This window comes from Enhydra lutris, unplaced genomic scaffold (assembly GCF_002288905.1).
Source record: "Enhydra lutris kenyoni isolate GAN:26980312 unplaced genomic scaffold, ASM228890v2 scaffoldscaffold8, whole genome shotgun sequence".
Lineage (NCBI taxonomy): Eukaryota > Metazoa > Chordata > Mammalia > Carnivora > Mustelidae > Enhydra > Enhydra lutris.
This window is the reverse complement of record NW_019154092.1, coordinates 26,683,858-26,703,194: the sequence shown is the minus strand read 5'-3', so window position 1 is coordinate 26,703,194 and position 19,337 is coordinate 26,683,858. Positions and strand designations below refer to the sequence as shown.

At 36.2% G+C, this 19,337-nt stretch overlaps 1 protein-coding gene across 2 annotated transcripts in view; it reads right to left on the bottom strand.

The window, feature by feature from the left end:
• LOC111142725 (ring finger protein 138) overlaps window positions 1-19,337 on the bottom strand; it is a 39,947-nt gene that overhangs the window by 15,678 nt on the left and 4,932 nt on the right. For both annotated transcript variants that reach the window (XM_022496004.1, XM_022496003.1), the window contains exons 3-4: window positions 5,763-5,928; window positions 4,458-4,573 (exon numbers count right to left, since the gene is read on the bottom strand). In XM_022496004.1, coding sequence (XP_022351712.1) covers window positions 4,458-4,573; window positions 5,763-5,928 — 282 coding nt within the window. The remainder of the gene's footprint in view (window positions 1-4,457; window positions 4,574-5,762; window positions 5,929-19,337) is intronic.

Sequence of the window (19,337 nt, the reverse complement as noted above, 5' to 3'; positions counted from 1 at the left end):
TTTAAGAATTTCCACAGCCAGGGGGCGCCTGGGTGGCTCAGTGGATTGAGCCTCTGCCTTCGGCTCTGGTCGTGATCTCAGGGTCCTGGGATCGAGCCCCGCGTCGGGCTCTCTGCTCGGCAGTGAGCCTGCTTCTTCCTCTCTCTGCCTGCCTCTCTGCCTACTTGTGATCTCTCTCTCTCTCTGTGTCAAATAAATAAAATAAAAATCTTTAATAAAAAAAAAAAAAAAAGAATTTCCACAGCCGGGCGCCTGGGTGACTCAGTGGGTTAAGCCTCTGCCTTCGGCTCAGGTCATGATCTCAGGGTTCTGAGATCGAGGCCAGCATCGGGCTCTCTGCTCAGTGGAGAGCCTGCTTCCCCCCACCCGCCGCCTGCCTCTCTGCCTACTTGTGATCGCTGTCAAATAAATAAATAAAATCTTTAAAAAAAAAAAAATTCCACAGCCATGAAGTTCAAAGTTTAAATCATCCATTTGTACTTACGAGGGAATACTGAAAACTGTATTCTGAGAAAACACCTGCTCTACTCTTAGGTAGTCCTTTGACTCTGCCACAAAGAGGTCTTAATAAAGTAACGAATTTTCATAAAATGCCACCAAATCCTGCTTAGCTGTTAATTACATGGTTCTGTTCTTAATCAGCAATATAAAATGTATCTGTTCTCCAGTAACTTGACAAAGGGTAAGACCTTAAATTCTCCAAACTGAGCTGTTTAAAAAAGCTTAGCTGCTAGCAATGATCTTCATGGAGAACTGCATGAATATACAGATCCTCTCCATTCTACCAACATACCTAGATTAATTAAGCCAGAATATCAGAGAAAACACCCTGGAAGAAAAGTTTTAACAACAATAAGGCATTATTATATGCTACCTTGAAGGGGGCCTTTAAATTACAGCCCTATGTACCTTGTTTTGTATTTACCACAGGAAAGATGACGTTTAATCGCACAATTTTCTTTAAGGGTGCTATGGGCAAAATCATTTCAGTATCATTTTTTTTTAGTATCAGGAATAGCTGTGTTTTTCATTAGAAACATTTTGTTTACAATATCACAGACAATGTTAATAACATAATAGATGTTTTCTTCTTTGTACTAGCTACTTGGAGGCTATGAAACATAGTTGATAGGATATTACAATATATTTGGCTACTAACTGAAATCTTTATATGCTGGGTATCTTCTGTCCCTCCAGATCTTCTCTCCTCCATTTTTCACCATGCTTTGTGTACTGAGAGACTGACCTGCATCAATAGGCTCCCCTCTCTGCTTTCCAGTTGGGTTCAGCCCAGCAGGCAATTGGGAGGGTAAAACAAGAGGAGAGTTAGGATATTTATTTCCCAGACTCCTTCCTACCAACACTGCCTCAACTGACTGCATTCCTCCCAGCTGCCCTCTCTATACAGCTCACTTTCTCCAAGTTCTGGTATCTACTTCCTCCCCTCCCCTGCTTTCAGCAGACCCAGAGTACATCGATAACTACTTGTGATTTTCAGCTGCTCACATAGTGTACCCAACACCTTATGCTTTGAAAATAGTCTCTTTACTAAATTCTCCTCAAAATACCCAATTTGAGCCTATTATCTCCCTCCTCCCAAGACCTTGACTATACTCTGGCTTCATATCTTCCTACTTCCTACATTAAAAAACAAAATCAAAAACAAACAACCTTCTTTTCCTTCCTTCACCAATTTCCTTACTAATAATTCATACACAAACCCAATTTTTCCATTACAATTAGAATTTTGCACAGGACATAAAAATGAATAAGACCAAGAAGCCCATTCTAGATTTTAAAAAGAAAGACAGTAAACAAATAAATATAATAAAGTCTTAGAGGACCTAGTTGGAGAATAAAGAAAGGGCGTACCAAAAGGAAGAAATTCTAGAGGTCAGGGAAGATTTTACGGAGTGATTAACACTTGGTCTAAATCTTCAAAGAAAAGAAAAAGTCCACTGACTGGCAAAGTGTAGGTTAGGGTGGTGGGAAAAGGGACTACTACTTGTAAAAGTATGGAGGTGAGGGAATGATGAGAGTGATAATTAAAAACTACCATTTTGGAGCACCTGGGTGGCTCAGTTGGTTGGGCAACTGCCTTCAGCTCAGGTCATGATCCCGGAGTCCCAGGATTGAATCCCACATCGGGGTCCCAGCTCCACGGGGAGTCTGCTTCTCCCTCTGACCTTCTCCCCTCTCCCTCTGACCTTCTCCCCTCTCATGCTCTCTCTCATGCTCATTCATTCTCTCTCTCTCAAATGGATAAATAAAATCTTTGAAAAAATAAAAAAATAAAAAAATAAAAACTACCATTTACCAAGCAAGGTACGATTCAATATGCGTTGCCTTTATTAACCTATTTAATGGCTCCCAACCCAATAAGGTACTAATAGTATTATTACCATCCCCCCTTTTAAAACAGAGGAGAAAACTGAGATACAGTTTCTTGCCAAGATCATACAATTAGTAGACCCAGGTAGTCTGACTCCAAGGGTTCATTTTTTAAAACTGCTAACTTATACTGCTTCTTAAGGATGGCAAGGAAATGGTACAAATAATTCAATATAGCTAAGACATATGATATAATGATGGTTAGCCAAGAAAGAGAAAGGCTAAAAAATGCAAGGCAAGTGCCAGATCAGAAAGGGCTTTAGAATAAAGAATTCTGTCTGATAAAACAGTTGTTGGATTTTAGATCATGGAACCTCTTGAGAATCTCAACATTCTTTCCCCAGAAAAACACACATACACAAAATATTTGGCAGTTTAGGTAGTTCACAGAGTCCTTACTGGCCCATGCAATTCAGAATGAGAAACACTGCTATGGAGTCACGATAAGTCATGGACAAGGTACAAGGAGGAAGGTATAAGGACAGGGAGAAAGAGATCAGAACTGCACTTGTGAAATACCACTTTGGCAACAGCATATAGGACAGGTTAGAGGAGGACCACCAATAAAAAGACTACATAATAGTTCAAGTGAGAGATGATGAAGGCTCGAGCTAGGGAAGTGACAATAGTGTTAGAAGAAAAGCACAGATGAGGAATACTGCTATCAGTAATCAAATTGGATCTGAGAGGTAAAGGAGAAGGCAACAAGACTTCTGAGGAGAAACTCTGGTCCTTTAACAAGCAGTGATTACACAAATCATACATACTGGCAACTTTGCCAAGAACTGGAAATACAATGTTAAACAAGACAAACACCACCTCACACTTAAGAATAATCTATTGGGTTAATAACAAATTGCTGAGTAGTTGCAATACAGCAGAAGTACAATAATAAAGAAAGCACAGGGATGAAGGTACCTGAGGAGACTTTTTTTAAATTACAAAACAAGAGTGACCCACTTCATCCAATGATGCTAAGTCAAGTAAAATGAGAATCTAAAAGAATTTTGAAGACTGGGCAATCAGAAAATTACTAAAGACTAGAACAGTTTCATATGAGTAGAGAAGCCTACAGTACATAAGCGTAAGTACTTAAGAGCAGTTAATTACTGAAAATTAGCAACACATGAAATGAAATGCTACTGAAATAAAATCTTAAGAGACTCTGCTTAATCCAGTCTCCTGGGAGCCTTTCCACACTACCGCCAATACTGCCTTTCCTTACACAAAAACTATGTGTGTACTTGCTATTATTGAGTGTTTAAAAACTACGTTAAAAACTAAGCACTTTACGTCTATGGATACATGCATAGATGGTAATATTACAAAGAAAAGCAAAGGAATGAATAACCTAAAAAGGAGGAGAGTGGCTACCTCTGGGAGTATGTGGTTCAAAAGGATATGGGCTCACAAGGAGATTCTAAGACCCTAAAGAATGTTCTATTTTTTTAATCTGGGTTATAGCGGGTAGCTGGGTATTTGTTTTATCACTATTTTAAAAATCATACATGTACATTTTGGTCACTACTCTGTGTAAAGTACATTTCATAGAAATGTTTAATGCGTATACATCAGAGACAATAAGATAAAGCAAACCAAGATCTAGTTTAAAAAGGGGAGGGGACTAAAATAGAACTAAGAATTTAGTAGTAACACATCTTACTTTTACATGACATCTTATTATGAGAATTAAAATTTTTAACAACTCTATTTCTCAGATAGCAAATAAAGATTTTAGTTGAAAGGGATTTTCTTTAGTTTTCAAGTAATTTCAGTTGCAAAAGAAAACAGCCTTCAACTCTGTTTTTTATTTAAAGAAATGTAGATTTTTTTCTTAGAATTATTTTTAAATAACATAAGCTTAAGTACATTATAAAGATGCTCTCCCAGATGCAACCTTACAGGAGTTAAACAAGCTTGAAGACAAATGTTATAAATCTGTTACTTGGCAAAATACTTTAAACACACATACATACCCCCAAACAAAAAACACTTTATCATATAGTTCTCCAAACAATTCTACTTGAACTATAAAAATTCTCTTTTTATAAATAAATATTGCTTACCTGTTCCCTACTGAATCTTGAGAGATCTGAAAGTTTGGAATGATAGAAGAAACACCATATTCATCTTGATACTTCTTACAAGATTTGTAATGATGTCTCATGCGATAGAATTTAATCTGTAAATTATTGATCAAAATGTAATGTGACTTTAATTTCAAACAGTAGTTGTAAGATTTGAGATATTGTCAACAGAAGAAAAGCAAGATAAACATAACCAACCAAATATTCCATTTAATTTAAGTAAATGATTTAATTCTTAAGAAGCTGAAAATAAGTATTAAGTTTCTGTCCATTAGATGCAGATATGAACTCACTGCAAAAAAATATTAACAATAATTTTGTACTTGAAACTATGCTACTAATAATAGACCAAAAACAAGTAAATTAAAAGCAGTAATGGGTTTGCCTTATGGTACTGGGCATTTCTTTATTCTTTATTGCAAACTGACAGAGTTAGAAAGTGCTTTTAAAAAAAAATTAGGGTCCCAGGTTAACACCTGGAACATTTTTCAGTTTCTCACAGAGAAGCAGAGACTGAATCTCTCAAGTGTATTTTCTGGCTTCACTTCATTGCCCTGTCAGTTAATACCTCCCTCAAAGAGATGGAAAAGCAGATCTGACTTGTGTGAATGCATGAAAAAGCAACTTGTTTTGCTCACTGACTTTATTAGCTATTTGAAAAAGTGGCAGCAATAAATCCATAAATACATGGATATACTCAAAAGCCTAACCTCCCCTCACTACTTCACTCCCTCTTCAAATGAACAGAATAAAATCCAGACTGGAGAATTAATGCCAGTTATTTGCCAACACCTGATTTTCTCACCTGTTCCTTAAAAATTAATTAGTTTTCCGCAAAATATTCTGTGATTTTTTTTTTTTAAACACATAAATAAACACAAGTAAAGTGGGCAGCTAGAGAGCTCCTTGACTACATAAATCCATCTGGCCCATTTCTATGTACAAAACTGCATTAATGATGCTGTTACAATTTGTACCAGAATGGGGTTTAAATGAGTTAAATGCCAGTTTGTTCATTTAGTAGGTAATCAATGAGCAATTACTTTGAGAAAAATACCATGCTAAAAATTATGACAAATTCACAGACTGTATCTTTCAGTCTATTTTCAATAAGTTTATGATCTATCAAGATCTGTAATCAGATTTTTTGGCCTTTCTACCCAATTTAAGTAACTTCTTTCTCTTCAAACCAGCACCTACCAAGAAAATTCAAATAGGAATTTGATTTTCAAAGTAGAGTAGAACCTTCATTTTCAAAGAAGAGCTATGTTGCATTTACTCTACCTGTTTTGCACAGCATCTGCAGCTACCAGAAAACTTCCTCATGATATTTTCAAGGTCTAAGGCCCGTTCAGGACATGCTCTCTCTCTTCTAGTCACATTTCCACGACAGAGGGGACAATGTATTCCGCTTTCTCTCATTGCAGTCAGGAAACATTTTCTACAGAAACTAAACCAAACATTTGTGACATGTTAACTACAGAAAAAAGACTTCATTTCTATGATTAAACACACTCAAACAGTTATAGATATATATTCAAGCTAAATGAGTTAGGCTATTCATATGTACATAACCTGCAGAATTTTAAAAACTATACATGTATTTCTCGGAGTCTAAGGCTAATATTTGGGCTAAATAGGAATATAAAAGAAACTACACTCAATTATGCTTTAAACTTTTTAACATAATATATGAAAAGTAAGTATTAACTACGTAACATTATCAGAGGAAGGGTGGACAAAGGAAGGACTGGCTTATCCTGTGTCATTTATTAGCAGTGTGATCTTAGGTAACACACTGAACAAAACTGGATCTCTATTTCCTCCCCTTATGAAATGAAAGAATAAGTCACATCAGTTTTTATCTCAAACTCATGTACTTTGAGATATTCCACAAGATATGAATAGGTCTACCACCAAACAGTGCACAAAATGATTTGGGAAATTCTAGGATAAACAAGTTAAAGGTTTCTCCGCTAATAAAAACATTAAGTAGTACCCAAACTTATGTTGCCAGGAAATAATGAAAATTTCCCAAAACAGTGTGCAATGGAATAGAATCTGAGAAATATTTAAGGATCCTTCCAGCTCTAAATTTACGTCTAAACATTCTAATTAGAACCAAACTCACTAAAATCTTTATTTCCTCTCTCCTAACCCAATCAAATACCAAACTTGATCGTTCTGCTGTTAAAAAAAAAAAAAAAAATTAGATAAATCATAGCCATCTGCATTTGGGGTCCAGAGTACATATAAATTTAATCCAATCCCCTATGAATGCAAATATTCAATCTTCCTCCTCTAACAAAAAGCGAAAGCTTATAGTATAATAACAGATCATAGAAAATGAGTTTCCTAACTATGTAGCATTGAACAAGTCACTTTTCCCCTCTACAATCAGATTCCTCATCCATAATATACCTACAGTTGAAACAGTTGTTCAAAGGATTAAAATGGGTAATAAGTAGAATGCTTATCACAATACTTTTGAGTTACAAAGTGCTCCATAAATAGTAGCTAATATCAAACATGGCATTTGATATGATTACCAATTAAGACCACAAGTTAAAATATTAAAAATATTCATCATAGTTAAAAAAAAATAATTCATCAAGAAAATGCAAAGTAAACATGGCTGAGATACCATCTTTCAACTGTCAAACTAAAAACTAGCTTTAAAAAATAACCACTGTCGGGGCACCTGGGTGTCTCAGTAGGTTAAAGCCTCTGCCTTCTGCTCGGGTCATGATCCCAGGGTCCTGGGATCGAGCCCCGCATCGGGCTCTCTGCTCCGCAGGGAGCCTGCTTCCTCCCCTCTCTCTCTCTCTGCCTGCCTCTCTGTCTACTTGCGATTTCTCTCTCTCTGTCAAATAAATAAAATCTTTAAAAAAAAAAAAAATAACCACTGTCAGAAGATATATAAAGAAATGAGTACTGTGTTTCTGGGTAACAATTTGTCAGTACTTATCAAAATCCTTAAAGAGAGGACATCCCGAAAGTCTGAGTGCTACTTTCAGCTTTAATAATTTCGGAAAGTATGAAAATTACAAAGTTACAAAACTATCATTTGTAAGTTCAATTACTAAAAACTGAAATTTAATTGTCTATATATTTTGTAAATTTTGAATAATAAATGTTTAACTTAAATTCTTTGTTTTAGTCAGTGTTTGCATTCCATAATCAAAGGGACCGTAAAAGAGAAAAAAAAGAGGGATGAGTCAGAAAAAACAAAAACAAAAAAAGCAAGACCAACTGGAGCAATAGCCTCAACCATGAAAAGGTCTACAGTAAGGCAGGGGTAGGAGAAACAGAGGATCTCTATTTCAGAGACACAGTTCTCAGTTTGACTGTGTATATAGGGAGCTTCCTATGTTAACAAAACCAACAGAATGTTATGACAATTGTGGGAAGATAAGAAAGATAAGCATTTCTAACTTAGAAGACTGAATAAAAGGTGACTGGATTAATCAAGTTAAGAAACATTGGAAGAGTTGGTTTGACAGAGGAAAGATGGGTGCAAGTTCAAAGCACCTACAAAAATCTCAACGCGTGATATCCAGTAAACAACTGCAAATACGGATCTTGAAATTAGGGAGAAAAATATGGAGAGCTGTTCAAGTGCCAAGAGCACTACAGAAACAATCTAGAGAAATATAAACACTTACAGGAGTGTTCAGAGAAGAAGAGCCAAAGAAAAAGAAAGACTAAGAATATTAGAGAAGCCAAGTCTAATAAGCTATCAAAGAGAAATAATAAAAAGATGAAAGTAAAACTGTCACCAACTATTAAGCTAAACTTTCTTCTTTAAATAAGGAATCAAAACCCATCAACAAAACTCACAGCAGTAAAATTCATTACAAAGAAATAATCATGCATAAAAATGATAATACTTGAGTGAAAGAAATGAAGTAGAACACTATTGGAAGGTAAATTAAGTCAAATATGCTGGCTAATTTAACAATTAATTATAAATAAAACATAAACATAGAATATTAAAAGATCTTGAGCAACCAAGATGCACAAATGAACACTGTATTTAGACGGAAGAGATAAAGCAAAATTTCAAGCCCACTTGCTGATTAAATAACTAAAATAGTAAAAATGTGGTAATACCACATACCAACCAGAGCTACTAAAATGAAAAAGGTAGAAAATACAAGTATTGAGGAGGATGTGAACCAACCGAAATTCCCACTTGATCTATGATAATGCAAACTAATACAAAACCATTTGGAAAACTGATAGTATCTACTATAAACCAGTAATTTCATTCTCAGTTTATACCCAACAGAACTGCATATATAATCAGAAGAAATTTCTATGAAGTTCACAGCCACAATACCGGTAACAGCCAAAAGCTGAAAATTATACAAATGTCCATCAAAAGAGGAATGAATAAATTGTAGCATATTCATAAAATGAAAACTGTAAGATATTGTAATGAGAATGAATATGGATGAATGTAATGTTGAGTTAAAGAAGCCAGATGTAAGAGTACAACTACATGCTTCTATTTTTATGAAGTATAAAACATGCTTAAATGTTGAATGGATTTTTACTAAAAAGTAGAAACAGAGTAATTTCTATTCACCACTTTCATAATACTGGCAGTGGCTATAAAAATAACACTTAAAGGCATAAAATATAGAAAAGCAAGAAATAAAAATCACTTTAGAAGACAAACTGTTTTGTTAGAAAATACTCAAATAGCCCCCAAAATAATAACACATAACAACTGTACAATACAAACTCTCCAAATAATACATTACTAAACATTATTGATAGTGTCAAAAAATGAAAAATATTCATATAAAAAACTAAAAAAAGTATCCAGTTAAAATTACCTTTATTTTTAAATTTTTTTAAATTTTATTTTAGGATTTTATTCAAAATATAGACATAAATGAAGAAACAAAAATTTCTAGTGGAAACAAACATAATAAAGTAATAAAGGCAAAACAGGGTTTTATTAAAAAGATACTGAAACATCTTACACACTGGCAAAAATATATCTTAAAAAGCAAAAATGGGGGCACCTGGGTGGCTCAGTGGGTTAAAGCCTCTGCCTTCAGCTCAGGTCATGATCTCAGGGTTCTGGGATCGAGCCCAGTGTCAGGCTCTGCTCAGCAAGGAGCCTGCTTCCCCCTCCCTCTCTGCCTGCCTCTCTGCCTACTTGTGATTGCTCTCTCTGTCAAATAAATAAATAAATTCTAAAAAAGAAAGAAAGAAAGAAAGAAAAGCAAAAATGATTGGGGTGCCTGCTGAGTCAATTCGTAGAGCACATGACTTAGTCTCAGGCTGTCAAGCCTCATGTATGGCACAGAATTTACTTAAAATTTAAAAAAAAATTTGTTTAAGCAAAAATTATTAACAAAGGTGCAAAAGTGATTTAACAGAGGAAAAGACAGACTTCAATAAATGATGCTAGAGCTATTTGATGTCCATAGGCACAAAACTGAACCTCAATCTAAGTCTGCCACCTTATACAAAAATTAACTTGAAACAGGTTAGACAGTAGTAAACTGGGAAATTGGCATACAAAGATACACTCACTTTCTAATGCCCAGAAAAAGTGAATATTACCTTACATTACAATAGTTCTAATTAAAGTTAAGGATTTGGGGATGGGGAAATTAGGTGGGATTATCCAGGTTCTAAATGCCATCACAAGTGTCTCTATAAGAGAGGCAAAGGGAGATTTGACACAGACACCTGGGAGAAGGCCATGTTCAGATGAAAGGAGAGATTAGAATGGTGTGGCCATGTTCAGATGAAAGGAGAGATTAGAATGGTATGGCCCCCAGGGCTTCAGGAGACCTTTGTCACACCTTGATTTGGGCCCAATGCAATTAGTTTCAGACTTCTACTCTTTAGAACTATGAGAAAATAAATTTCTGGGGACAGTTGGTTAAGCATCTGCCTTCAGCTCAGGTCATGATCCCAGGGTCCTGGGATGGAGTCCAACATCATGCTCCTCACTCAGCCGGGAGCCTGCTTCTACCCCTGCTTAACGCTTTCCCTTTTTACTCTCCCTCTCTCTCTGGCAACTAAATAAATAAAATCTTTATATAAAAAAAAAAAAACTGAAGAAGAGAAATTTCTGTTGTTATAAGCCACCAAGGTTGTGTTAATTTGTTACAGCAGCCCTAGGGAACTAATACACAAAATTAAATGTAAAACATTAAACTACAAAACTTTTAGGAAAAAAAAATAGAAAATATTCACAATCACAAAGTCAGATTTTCTGTTTAGAATAGAAAATAGATTCTAAATAGAGAAAAAGGATAAAGTGGACTTCATAAAAACTGAGAACATTTGCTAAGCAAAAGACTACTAAAGATCACTAAAAGGATAAAAAGACAAACTATAGACTGGAAACATTTTGAACTCACTTACCTAACAAAGGTACAATTATCTAGAATACATAAGGAAGTCTCAAAGCTCAACAGTGAAAAAGGAAACAATCTAGGGGTGCCTGGGTGGCTCAGTCAACTGAGCTTCCTACTCTTGATTTTGGCTCAGGTCGTGTATCTCAGGGTCCTGATATCAACCACCACAGGATGGGCTCCATGCTCAGTGGTGAGTCTGCCAGAGATTCTTTCTCCCTCCCTCTGGGCCCCTCCCCCCACTCACTGTCACTCACTCACTCAAATGAATAAATCTTTTTTTTTTTAAAGGCAATCTATGGGATGCCTGGGTGGCTCAGTCAGTTAATTATCTGTATTTGGCCTGGGTCATGATCTCAGGGTCCTGGGTCCAAGTCCCACATCAGGCTCCCTGCTCAGTGGGGAGTCTACTTCTCCCTCTGCCTGCCACTCCCCCTGCTTGTGCGCTCTCACTCTCTCTGGCAAATAAATAAGCAAAATCTTTTAAAGAAATAAAAAATAAAAAGGCAAACTAATTAAAACATGGGCAAAAGATATGAGGAGACAAGATTTTACATTAAGACACTACAAATGATAAGTAAGTACACGAAATGATTTTCAACATCATTAGCCTTTAGGGAAATACAAATTAAAATCATGAGTTATCACTATATACCTACTGAAATGGCTAAAATTTTAAAATACAACACGAAATGCTGGTGAGGATATAAAGAAACTGGATCACTCACACAATGCTGGTGGGAATGTAAAATGGTTCAGACACTATGGAAAAGTTTGGCATTTAAAAAACAAAACAAAAAACAAAAAAACATACAACTACCACATGACCCAGTAATTGCATTCTTCAGCATTTATCCCAGAGAAACAAAGGCTTACTTTCACACAAAAACTTGTACCTGAATATTTATAGCAACTTTATTTGTAACAGTAAAAAACTGGCTATTCCAGACGTCCTTTGGTGGGTGAATGGTTAATTAAAGGTGGTACATTCATACCATGCATACATGTATACTCAGCAAAAAGGAACAACTGATATACACAACAACCTGAATCTCCAGAAAATTATGCTGAGTGAAAAAAGAGAAATCCCAAAAGGTTACATAGTATTTGATTACACTTACATAACATTACAGCACATAACATTCTTTTTTGGTAATAGCTCTATTGAGATATAATTCATGTACCATATAATCACCCATTTTGTACTAATATTTACAGAGTTGTTCAATACATAAGATTCTTTTTTCTTAATAAAGATTTTATTTATTTGACAAAGAGAGAGACAGTGAGAGAGGGAACACAAGCAAGGGGAGTGGAAGAGGGAGAAGCAGGCTCCCAGCTGAGCAGGGAGCCCACCATGGAGCTCCATCCCAGGATCCGGGGATCCTGACCTGAGACAAAGGCAGACGCTTAACGACAGAGCCATCCAGGCACCCCAATACATAAGATTCTTGAAATGACAAAATTATGGAAATAGAGAACACAAGAATGTCAGTGCTTGCCAAAGGTTAAGGAAGGGAGGGGCGATAGGAAAAGTGGGTGTGGCCCCTTTTGGCCACCCCAAAAGGGCTTTATGAAGGATCTTCGTGGTGATGGAAATGTTCAAAATCTTTACTCCACTGGAACAGATATTCTAATTATATTTATAAGATGTTACCATTGGGAGAAACTGGGTCACAGTACATAGGATTTCTGTATTATTCCTTACAACTATATGTGAATCTACAATAATTTCAAATAAATTATATAAACTTAAAAATTAAAAATTATATAAAAGAAAAATAATAAATCCATCCTACCAGACTTCTAAAAATTATGCCCATAGACTATAAAGCATACTACTAACTCGATAAAAATGTATTAAGTACTTACTACACAACAGACATTGGGCTTTTTTTTTTTTTTTTTTTAAGATTTTATTTGTTTATTTGACAGAGAGAGATCACAAGTAGACAGAGAGGCAGGCAGAGAGAGAGAGAGGGAAGCAGGCTCCCTGCTGAGCAGAGAGCCCGATGCGGGACTCGATCCCAGGACCCTGAGATCATGACCTGAGTTGAAGGCAGCGGCTTAACCCACTGAGCCACCCAGGCGCCCCCAGACATTGGGCTTCTAATAGGCAACAGAAGTGACAAAATCCCTACCCCAATGGTGCTTATAGCATTATGTGTATGCAGGTACTTGTAGCAGGATTTTGTGTATACACTATATCCCCCCTCAAAATTTAATAAGTAACATTAAAAATAGAAAAAGTAATGAAAGGGAAAAATCTCCAATAATAAAATTATTTTAAGAATTTAAATATACTAAAGATAAATATCATATGATTTCACTCATGTGGAATTTAAGAAACAAATGAGCACTGGGGGAAAAAAAAAGGAGAAAACTAAGAAACAACCTTTTTTTTAAAAAAGATTTTATTTATTTGACAGAGAGAGACAGCAAGAGAAGGAACAGAAGTAGGGGGAGTGGGAGAGGGAGAAGCAGGCTTCCTGCCCAGCAGGGAGCTCGATGCAGGGGCTCGATCCCAGGACCCCGAGGGATCATAACCCAAGCCAAAGGCAGGTGCTTAATGACTGAGCCACCCAGGCACCCCAAGAAACAAACTCTTACCTACAGAGAACAACTGACAGCTACTAAAGGGGAGGTTAATGGGAGGATGGGTTAAATAGGTGATGAGGATTAAGGAGTGCACTTGTGATGAGCACAGGATGTTGTATGAAGCGCTGAATCACTATAGTGTATATGTGAATCTAATATTACACTGTCTGTTACCTAAGTGGAATTTAAATAAAATCTAAATAAATAAATAAATAATTTTTTTTAAAAAAAGATATTCTTTATTTATTTGACAGACAGAGATCACAAGTAGGAGAGAGGCAGGCAGAGAGAGAGAAGGTAGCAGGCTCCCTGCTGAGCAGAAAGCCCAATGCAGGGCTTGATCCCAGGACCCTGAGATCATGACCTGAGTGGAAGGCAGAGGCTTTAATGCACTGAGCCGCCCAGGCACCCCTAAATAATTTTTTTTTAAAGATTTTATTTATTTATTTGACAGATAGAGATCACAAGTCAGCAGAGAGGCAGGCAGAGAGAGAGAGGAGGAAGCAGGCTCCCCGCAGAGCAGAGAGCCCAATGTGGGGTCAATCCCTGAGCCGAAGGCAGAGGCAATAAATAAATTTTTAAAAAAGAATTCAAATATACTAAAAAGGCTTTTTAAAACAATGGGAAAAAAAATGCCCTTGAAGAAATACTGAAGTGAAATGAGTAAGAATGACAAATTAAGATTTAAAGGCACACACATTAAATATTTCAGTAGACTCCAAGTAGGTACAAAAATTGGAAAAATTTTTTAAGAGATTCAACAAATAAAATCGAGTATCATCATAAACTTAAAGAGAATCAAATACCTCAAATCTGAATATATAAAATATAATACACAAAAGCAAAGCACTAAATAGAAAACCATCTCCAATCTGAATGTATAAGATGATATAATACACAAAAGGAAAGCCCTAAATAGAAAAAACAATGTGGAGTAATAAATATAAAATAATCACTAAAATATAGCCATAGAAATGATCACAATATACTTAGAGCACTCTGGGAATAGTAAAAATATAAAAACTTAATATAGAAAAATGCACAAAGCCTTGCCAGCGACTAAAAAAACAGATTTTAAAGTAACTTCTAGACACCATTTTGAGGGGTGCCTGGGTAGCTCATTTGGTTTCGTGTCTGCCTTTGGCTCAGGTCATGATCCCAGGGTCCTGGGATATAGTCCCCCATCAGGCTCTCTGCTCAGCAGGAAGTCTGCTTCTCCTTCTCCCCTCCCCTCTGCTCCTGCCTGCTCTTTCCCTCTCTCTCAATAAAATCTTTAAAAAAAAAAACAGACACCATTTTTTACTTTCCCTTTTTTAAAAGATTTTATTTATTTGGTAGAGAGAGGGAGACAGCTCCTAGGAGAAGGGAGAAGGGACAGAGGGAGAGGGAAAAGCAGACTCTTCACTGAGCAGGGAGCCCCACAAGGGACTCAATCCCAGGATCCTGAGATCATGACCTGAGCAGAAGGCAGATGCTTAACCAACTGAGCCACCCAAGTGCCCCTAGAAAAAAATGCTTAAAAAAAAAAAAAAAAAAAAGTTGGCAAAGATGTCAGAATATAGATATACTTTTATCGTACTAATGGCATTTTGCAAGTTACCCCAATTTTGTGCAAGGATTATAACATTTATACAAATAACAGTAACTATTTATTGAGTACTCAAAATGTGGTAGGCAGAGTTCCAGATACTTTATATTCATTACCTTGAATTCTTTAAAAATAATACTGTAAATATTTTAAATGGTCCTTTATTTTACAGTTGAGGAAACTAAGGCTTAAAAAATGAGAAGTTAAGAAGCCTGTAAGAGGGTGAAGGCTAAAAGATACTTCTTCATTAAAATACAAGGCCCTGTGCATTCCCCTCCACTTTAGGGTCTTTGCCTAGAATGTTCCCTCTCCCCAGAATTTTCTATACACAAACATACCCCTCCACAAATTAACACCAAACATCACTTAGATCTCAGAAATGGGTCTTTGATTACCTATCCATCTACCCATCAACCTCCCTAGATCTGGTCTCCTTCTTATTCTCTCTCCCTCTCAAAACCCGTGAGTTTGTAATTACAAGTTTATCTGAGTGTTTATTTGAATTAAAATATGTCTTATCAACACCAGCTTCAAGGGGAGTTATCTCTCTGTTCACCACTGTATGCCCAGCACTATAACACAGCTAAGGACCTAGGAGGCATTCATTAATATTGTTAAAGCAATGAATGTCAATTTACCTTAATCCCAAAACTGTTAAATCCCTTAACTCAAAAGACAGAATCCAATTTTCAAATCAAAACCATAAGCACCTTCCATGTACAAAACACTCCCCTAGAGCTACAATCATCCTTGTGTGACAGAGCTGACAAATTCCCTGTATTTACTCTTTGACCCAGCAATTTCACACTTGTGAGAATTTATCTTACAGGAAAAACTCCCTGTGAGTTTTGCCATGTGAAATGCCATGTGAAATGGCATTTACACAAGTTTAATCACTGCAGCATTTGAAACAGCAAAAGACTAGAGATCACCTAATATTCATCAATATGAAATTGGATAAATGAAGATACATCAAACAGAGATGCCTGGGTGGCTCAGCCGGTTTAGCATCTGCCTTGGGCTCAGGTCATGATCCCAGGATCCTGAAATCAAATTCCACATCAGGCTCTCTGCTTAGTGCAGAGCCTGTTTCTCCCCTCCCCCTCCCCCATCTTGTGCTCACATGCTCTCTCTCTCTGACAAATAAATAAAATCTTAAAAAAAATTGACACATCAAACCATGTAATACCAGAACACTAAATATGTCCCATGAAGTCAGGGATTTTTTTTATCTCATTTGTTGAATATTATAGCCCTAGCATCTACAATACTACTCGCTCATAATGGCCACTCAATGTTGGTTGAATAAATGAAGAAAACTACAACCAAAATACGTATACATGTACTGATATAGAATGATCTCCAAAATAACATGAAAATAGCATGGTACAAAAGAATGTATACAGAATGCTGTTCTTTCTGTAAAAAACAAAAAAATATATTTATAATCTTGTTTATATACACATCTCTGGAAGGATATGTAAGGTAATAGTGATTGTGGGAAAGAGACATATTATTTCCTATTGTACCTTTAAAACTGTGAATTACAATATTCTCTGTTCACAATAATGCCTTTGGTATTAAATGTCTGGACCAAAAAACTTGAAATAGATTCCCTTCCACTTAAGATAAATCTAGCTTTTGGTGTTAGATGCTATAGTTATCAAACTAACAATAATTTTACACTTGTATAGCTTTTGAAAACTGTAAAACAAGTAACAAGATTATTATTATTCACAAACATTACCTAATTTGGTCCTTGCAACAATCCTGAGAATATACGTTGTTTCTACCCATTTTACAGACAAGAAAATAGGCTGAAAAGAAGTTAAATGACTTGAAGTAACACAAATAATAAGCTATGGCCTCCTAAGACAAACCCATTCATTCCTCTACTCAATACAAAATGTGTATAGTAGACTCCAGTAGGAAAAAGGAGACATAGGTTGCTGCCTTTATAGAGCTTACAGTGAGAAAGACATTAGTCAAATCATCTGATTCCAAAAATGTTATGATTATAAACTGTGAAGAGTGCAAAGGAGAATTACTGAGGTCTTTTGTCTCCCATTCTACCATTTCTTCCTCTGGACTATCAAGCACCAAGTTTCCTCAGATACGAAACTTGCTTATTTCTCATCTCCCTTTGGCTGGACTGCTTGAATTTGCTAAATAGAACCTGTTTCAAAACAAAGTAGAAGGTGTAGGAAAAAGAGGCAAATCAAAATTACTACAACTATTTTGATGTATCAAAGCTTGCATCTTTAGGATAGTGCATTACCCAGAAACAAATTAAAAGGTTATTTTTAGGGACGCCTGGGTGGCTCAGTTGGTTAAGCAGCTGCCTTCGGCTCAGGTCATGATCCCAGCGTCCTGGGATCGAGTCCCACATCGGGCTCCTTGCTCGTCGGGGAGCCTGCTTCTCCCTCTGCCTCTGCCTGCCATTCTGTCTGCCTGTGCTTGCTCTCTCTCCCTCTCTCTCTCTGACAAATAAATAAATAAAATCTTTAAAAAAAAAAAAAAAAGGTTATTTTTAAGTTTCCTTCAATTTTAAAATAACAGACACCAGATTAATTTCTATTCTTACCCACTCTCCTAACAAAAGGCGGATAAACAGACATTGGAAGAGAAAAACTTTCCCATCTATCACGTTCCTGAATTTAGTACTAATTAAAAATTTAGCATTTTTTTAATAGTTAAAATTTGTAAGGACAAATATCCCAAAGAGACTATCACAGGAAAAAATTATAGGCGCCTGGGTGGCTCAGTCAGTTAAGTGTCCAATCAGGTCATGATCTCAGGGTTATGAGACTGAGCCCCAGTGGGCTCACACTAAGCATGGAGCCTGCTTGGGGTTCTCTCTCTCCCTCTGCCCCTCCCTTCTCCTGCGTGCGTGCACACTCTCTCTGTTAAAAAAAAAAAAAAAAGAAAGAAAAAGGTCATAAAACAGTACCTGTAATATCATTCCACCTAGTTGATCAAATATTAATAGGTACATGACAGAAAAATAAAGACACATAAATCAGTTAAACCCATCAGTCAACCACCCAACCTTTAGAAAGGATACATCACATTGCTCACAACTGCCATCAGGATACTGTGACTGTGAGTTTCACTTCGTTCCTTACATCTTTTTGCACTCTGCATTATATCATTATGTCACTTTTATAAATAGAAAAATAAAACTTTTAATTTTGGAAAGAAAAAAGCTGCAATTGTCAAAGTAAGTTTTTGGTATTCTTTTTTTTTTTTTTTTTTTTAAAGATTTTATCCATTTATTTGACAGCCAGAGATCACAGGTAGGCAGAGAGGCAGGCAGGGAGAAGGAGAGGAGGAAGCAGGCTCCCTGCCAAGCAGAGAGCCCGGTGCGGGGCTCAATCCCAGGACTCCGGGATCAGGACCTGAGCCGAAGGCAGAGGCCTCAACCCACTGAGCCACCCAGGCGCCCCAAGTTTTTGGTATTCTTGAGAATGGGTTTTTTGGTTTCTTACACTACTAAAGAATAGCTGACATAAAATGTTATATTAGTCTTAGGTATACAACATAACGATTGGATACATTACTCAATGCCTACCACAATAAATGTAATCACCATCTGTCTCCACACAGTATTATTACATTATTATTGACTATATTCCCTATGCTGTACTTTTCAACCCCAGGACTTATTTTCTAACTAGAAGTTGTACCTCTTAATCCTCCCCTACACTTCTACAGGCCATCCCCCAAGGGCAACCAGTTTGTTCTCTGTATCTATGGGTCTATTACTATTTATATGTACTTTTGTTTCTTAGATTCCACATGTAAGTGAAATCATATGGTATTTGTCTTTCTCTGTCTGTCTTATTTCACTTAGCATAATACCTCTAGGTCGATCCATATAGTCACAAATGGCAAGATCTTATCCTTTTTTATGGCTGAATAATATTCCTTGTGTATTTTTATATGCACAAATGTCTACATATACATACCTATAATGCAGACACACACACACCTTATTTAAAAATCTAGCACGTTTTATCTTCCTAATCTATAGTCAAAATCATTCCCCAAAAGAACAAACTTAAGAAAAAAAAAATCAGTTTAAGTTAGTCTTTGGGGCTTAAAACTAAGTCAACCTTGTTACACAAATAAGTAGCATAGTTGTTTTTCTAATTATGTCATTTTATAAATATTTGTCAAGCGAATTTGGATAAAGTCTTAAAACACTTAAGAAAAAAGTCTGGAGCAGCATTTATTAAATCAGCAAGAACCTATCTGTCTGACTTTAAGAATTACAACAAGTCCACA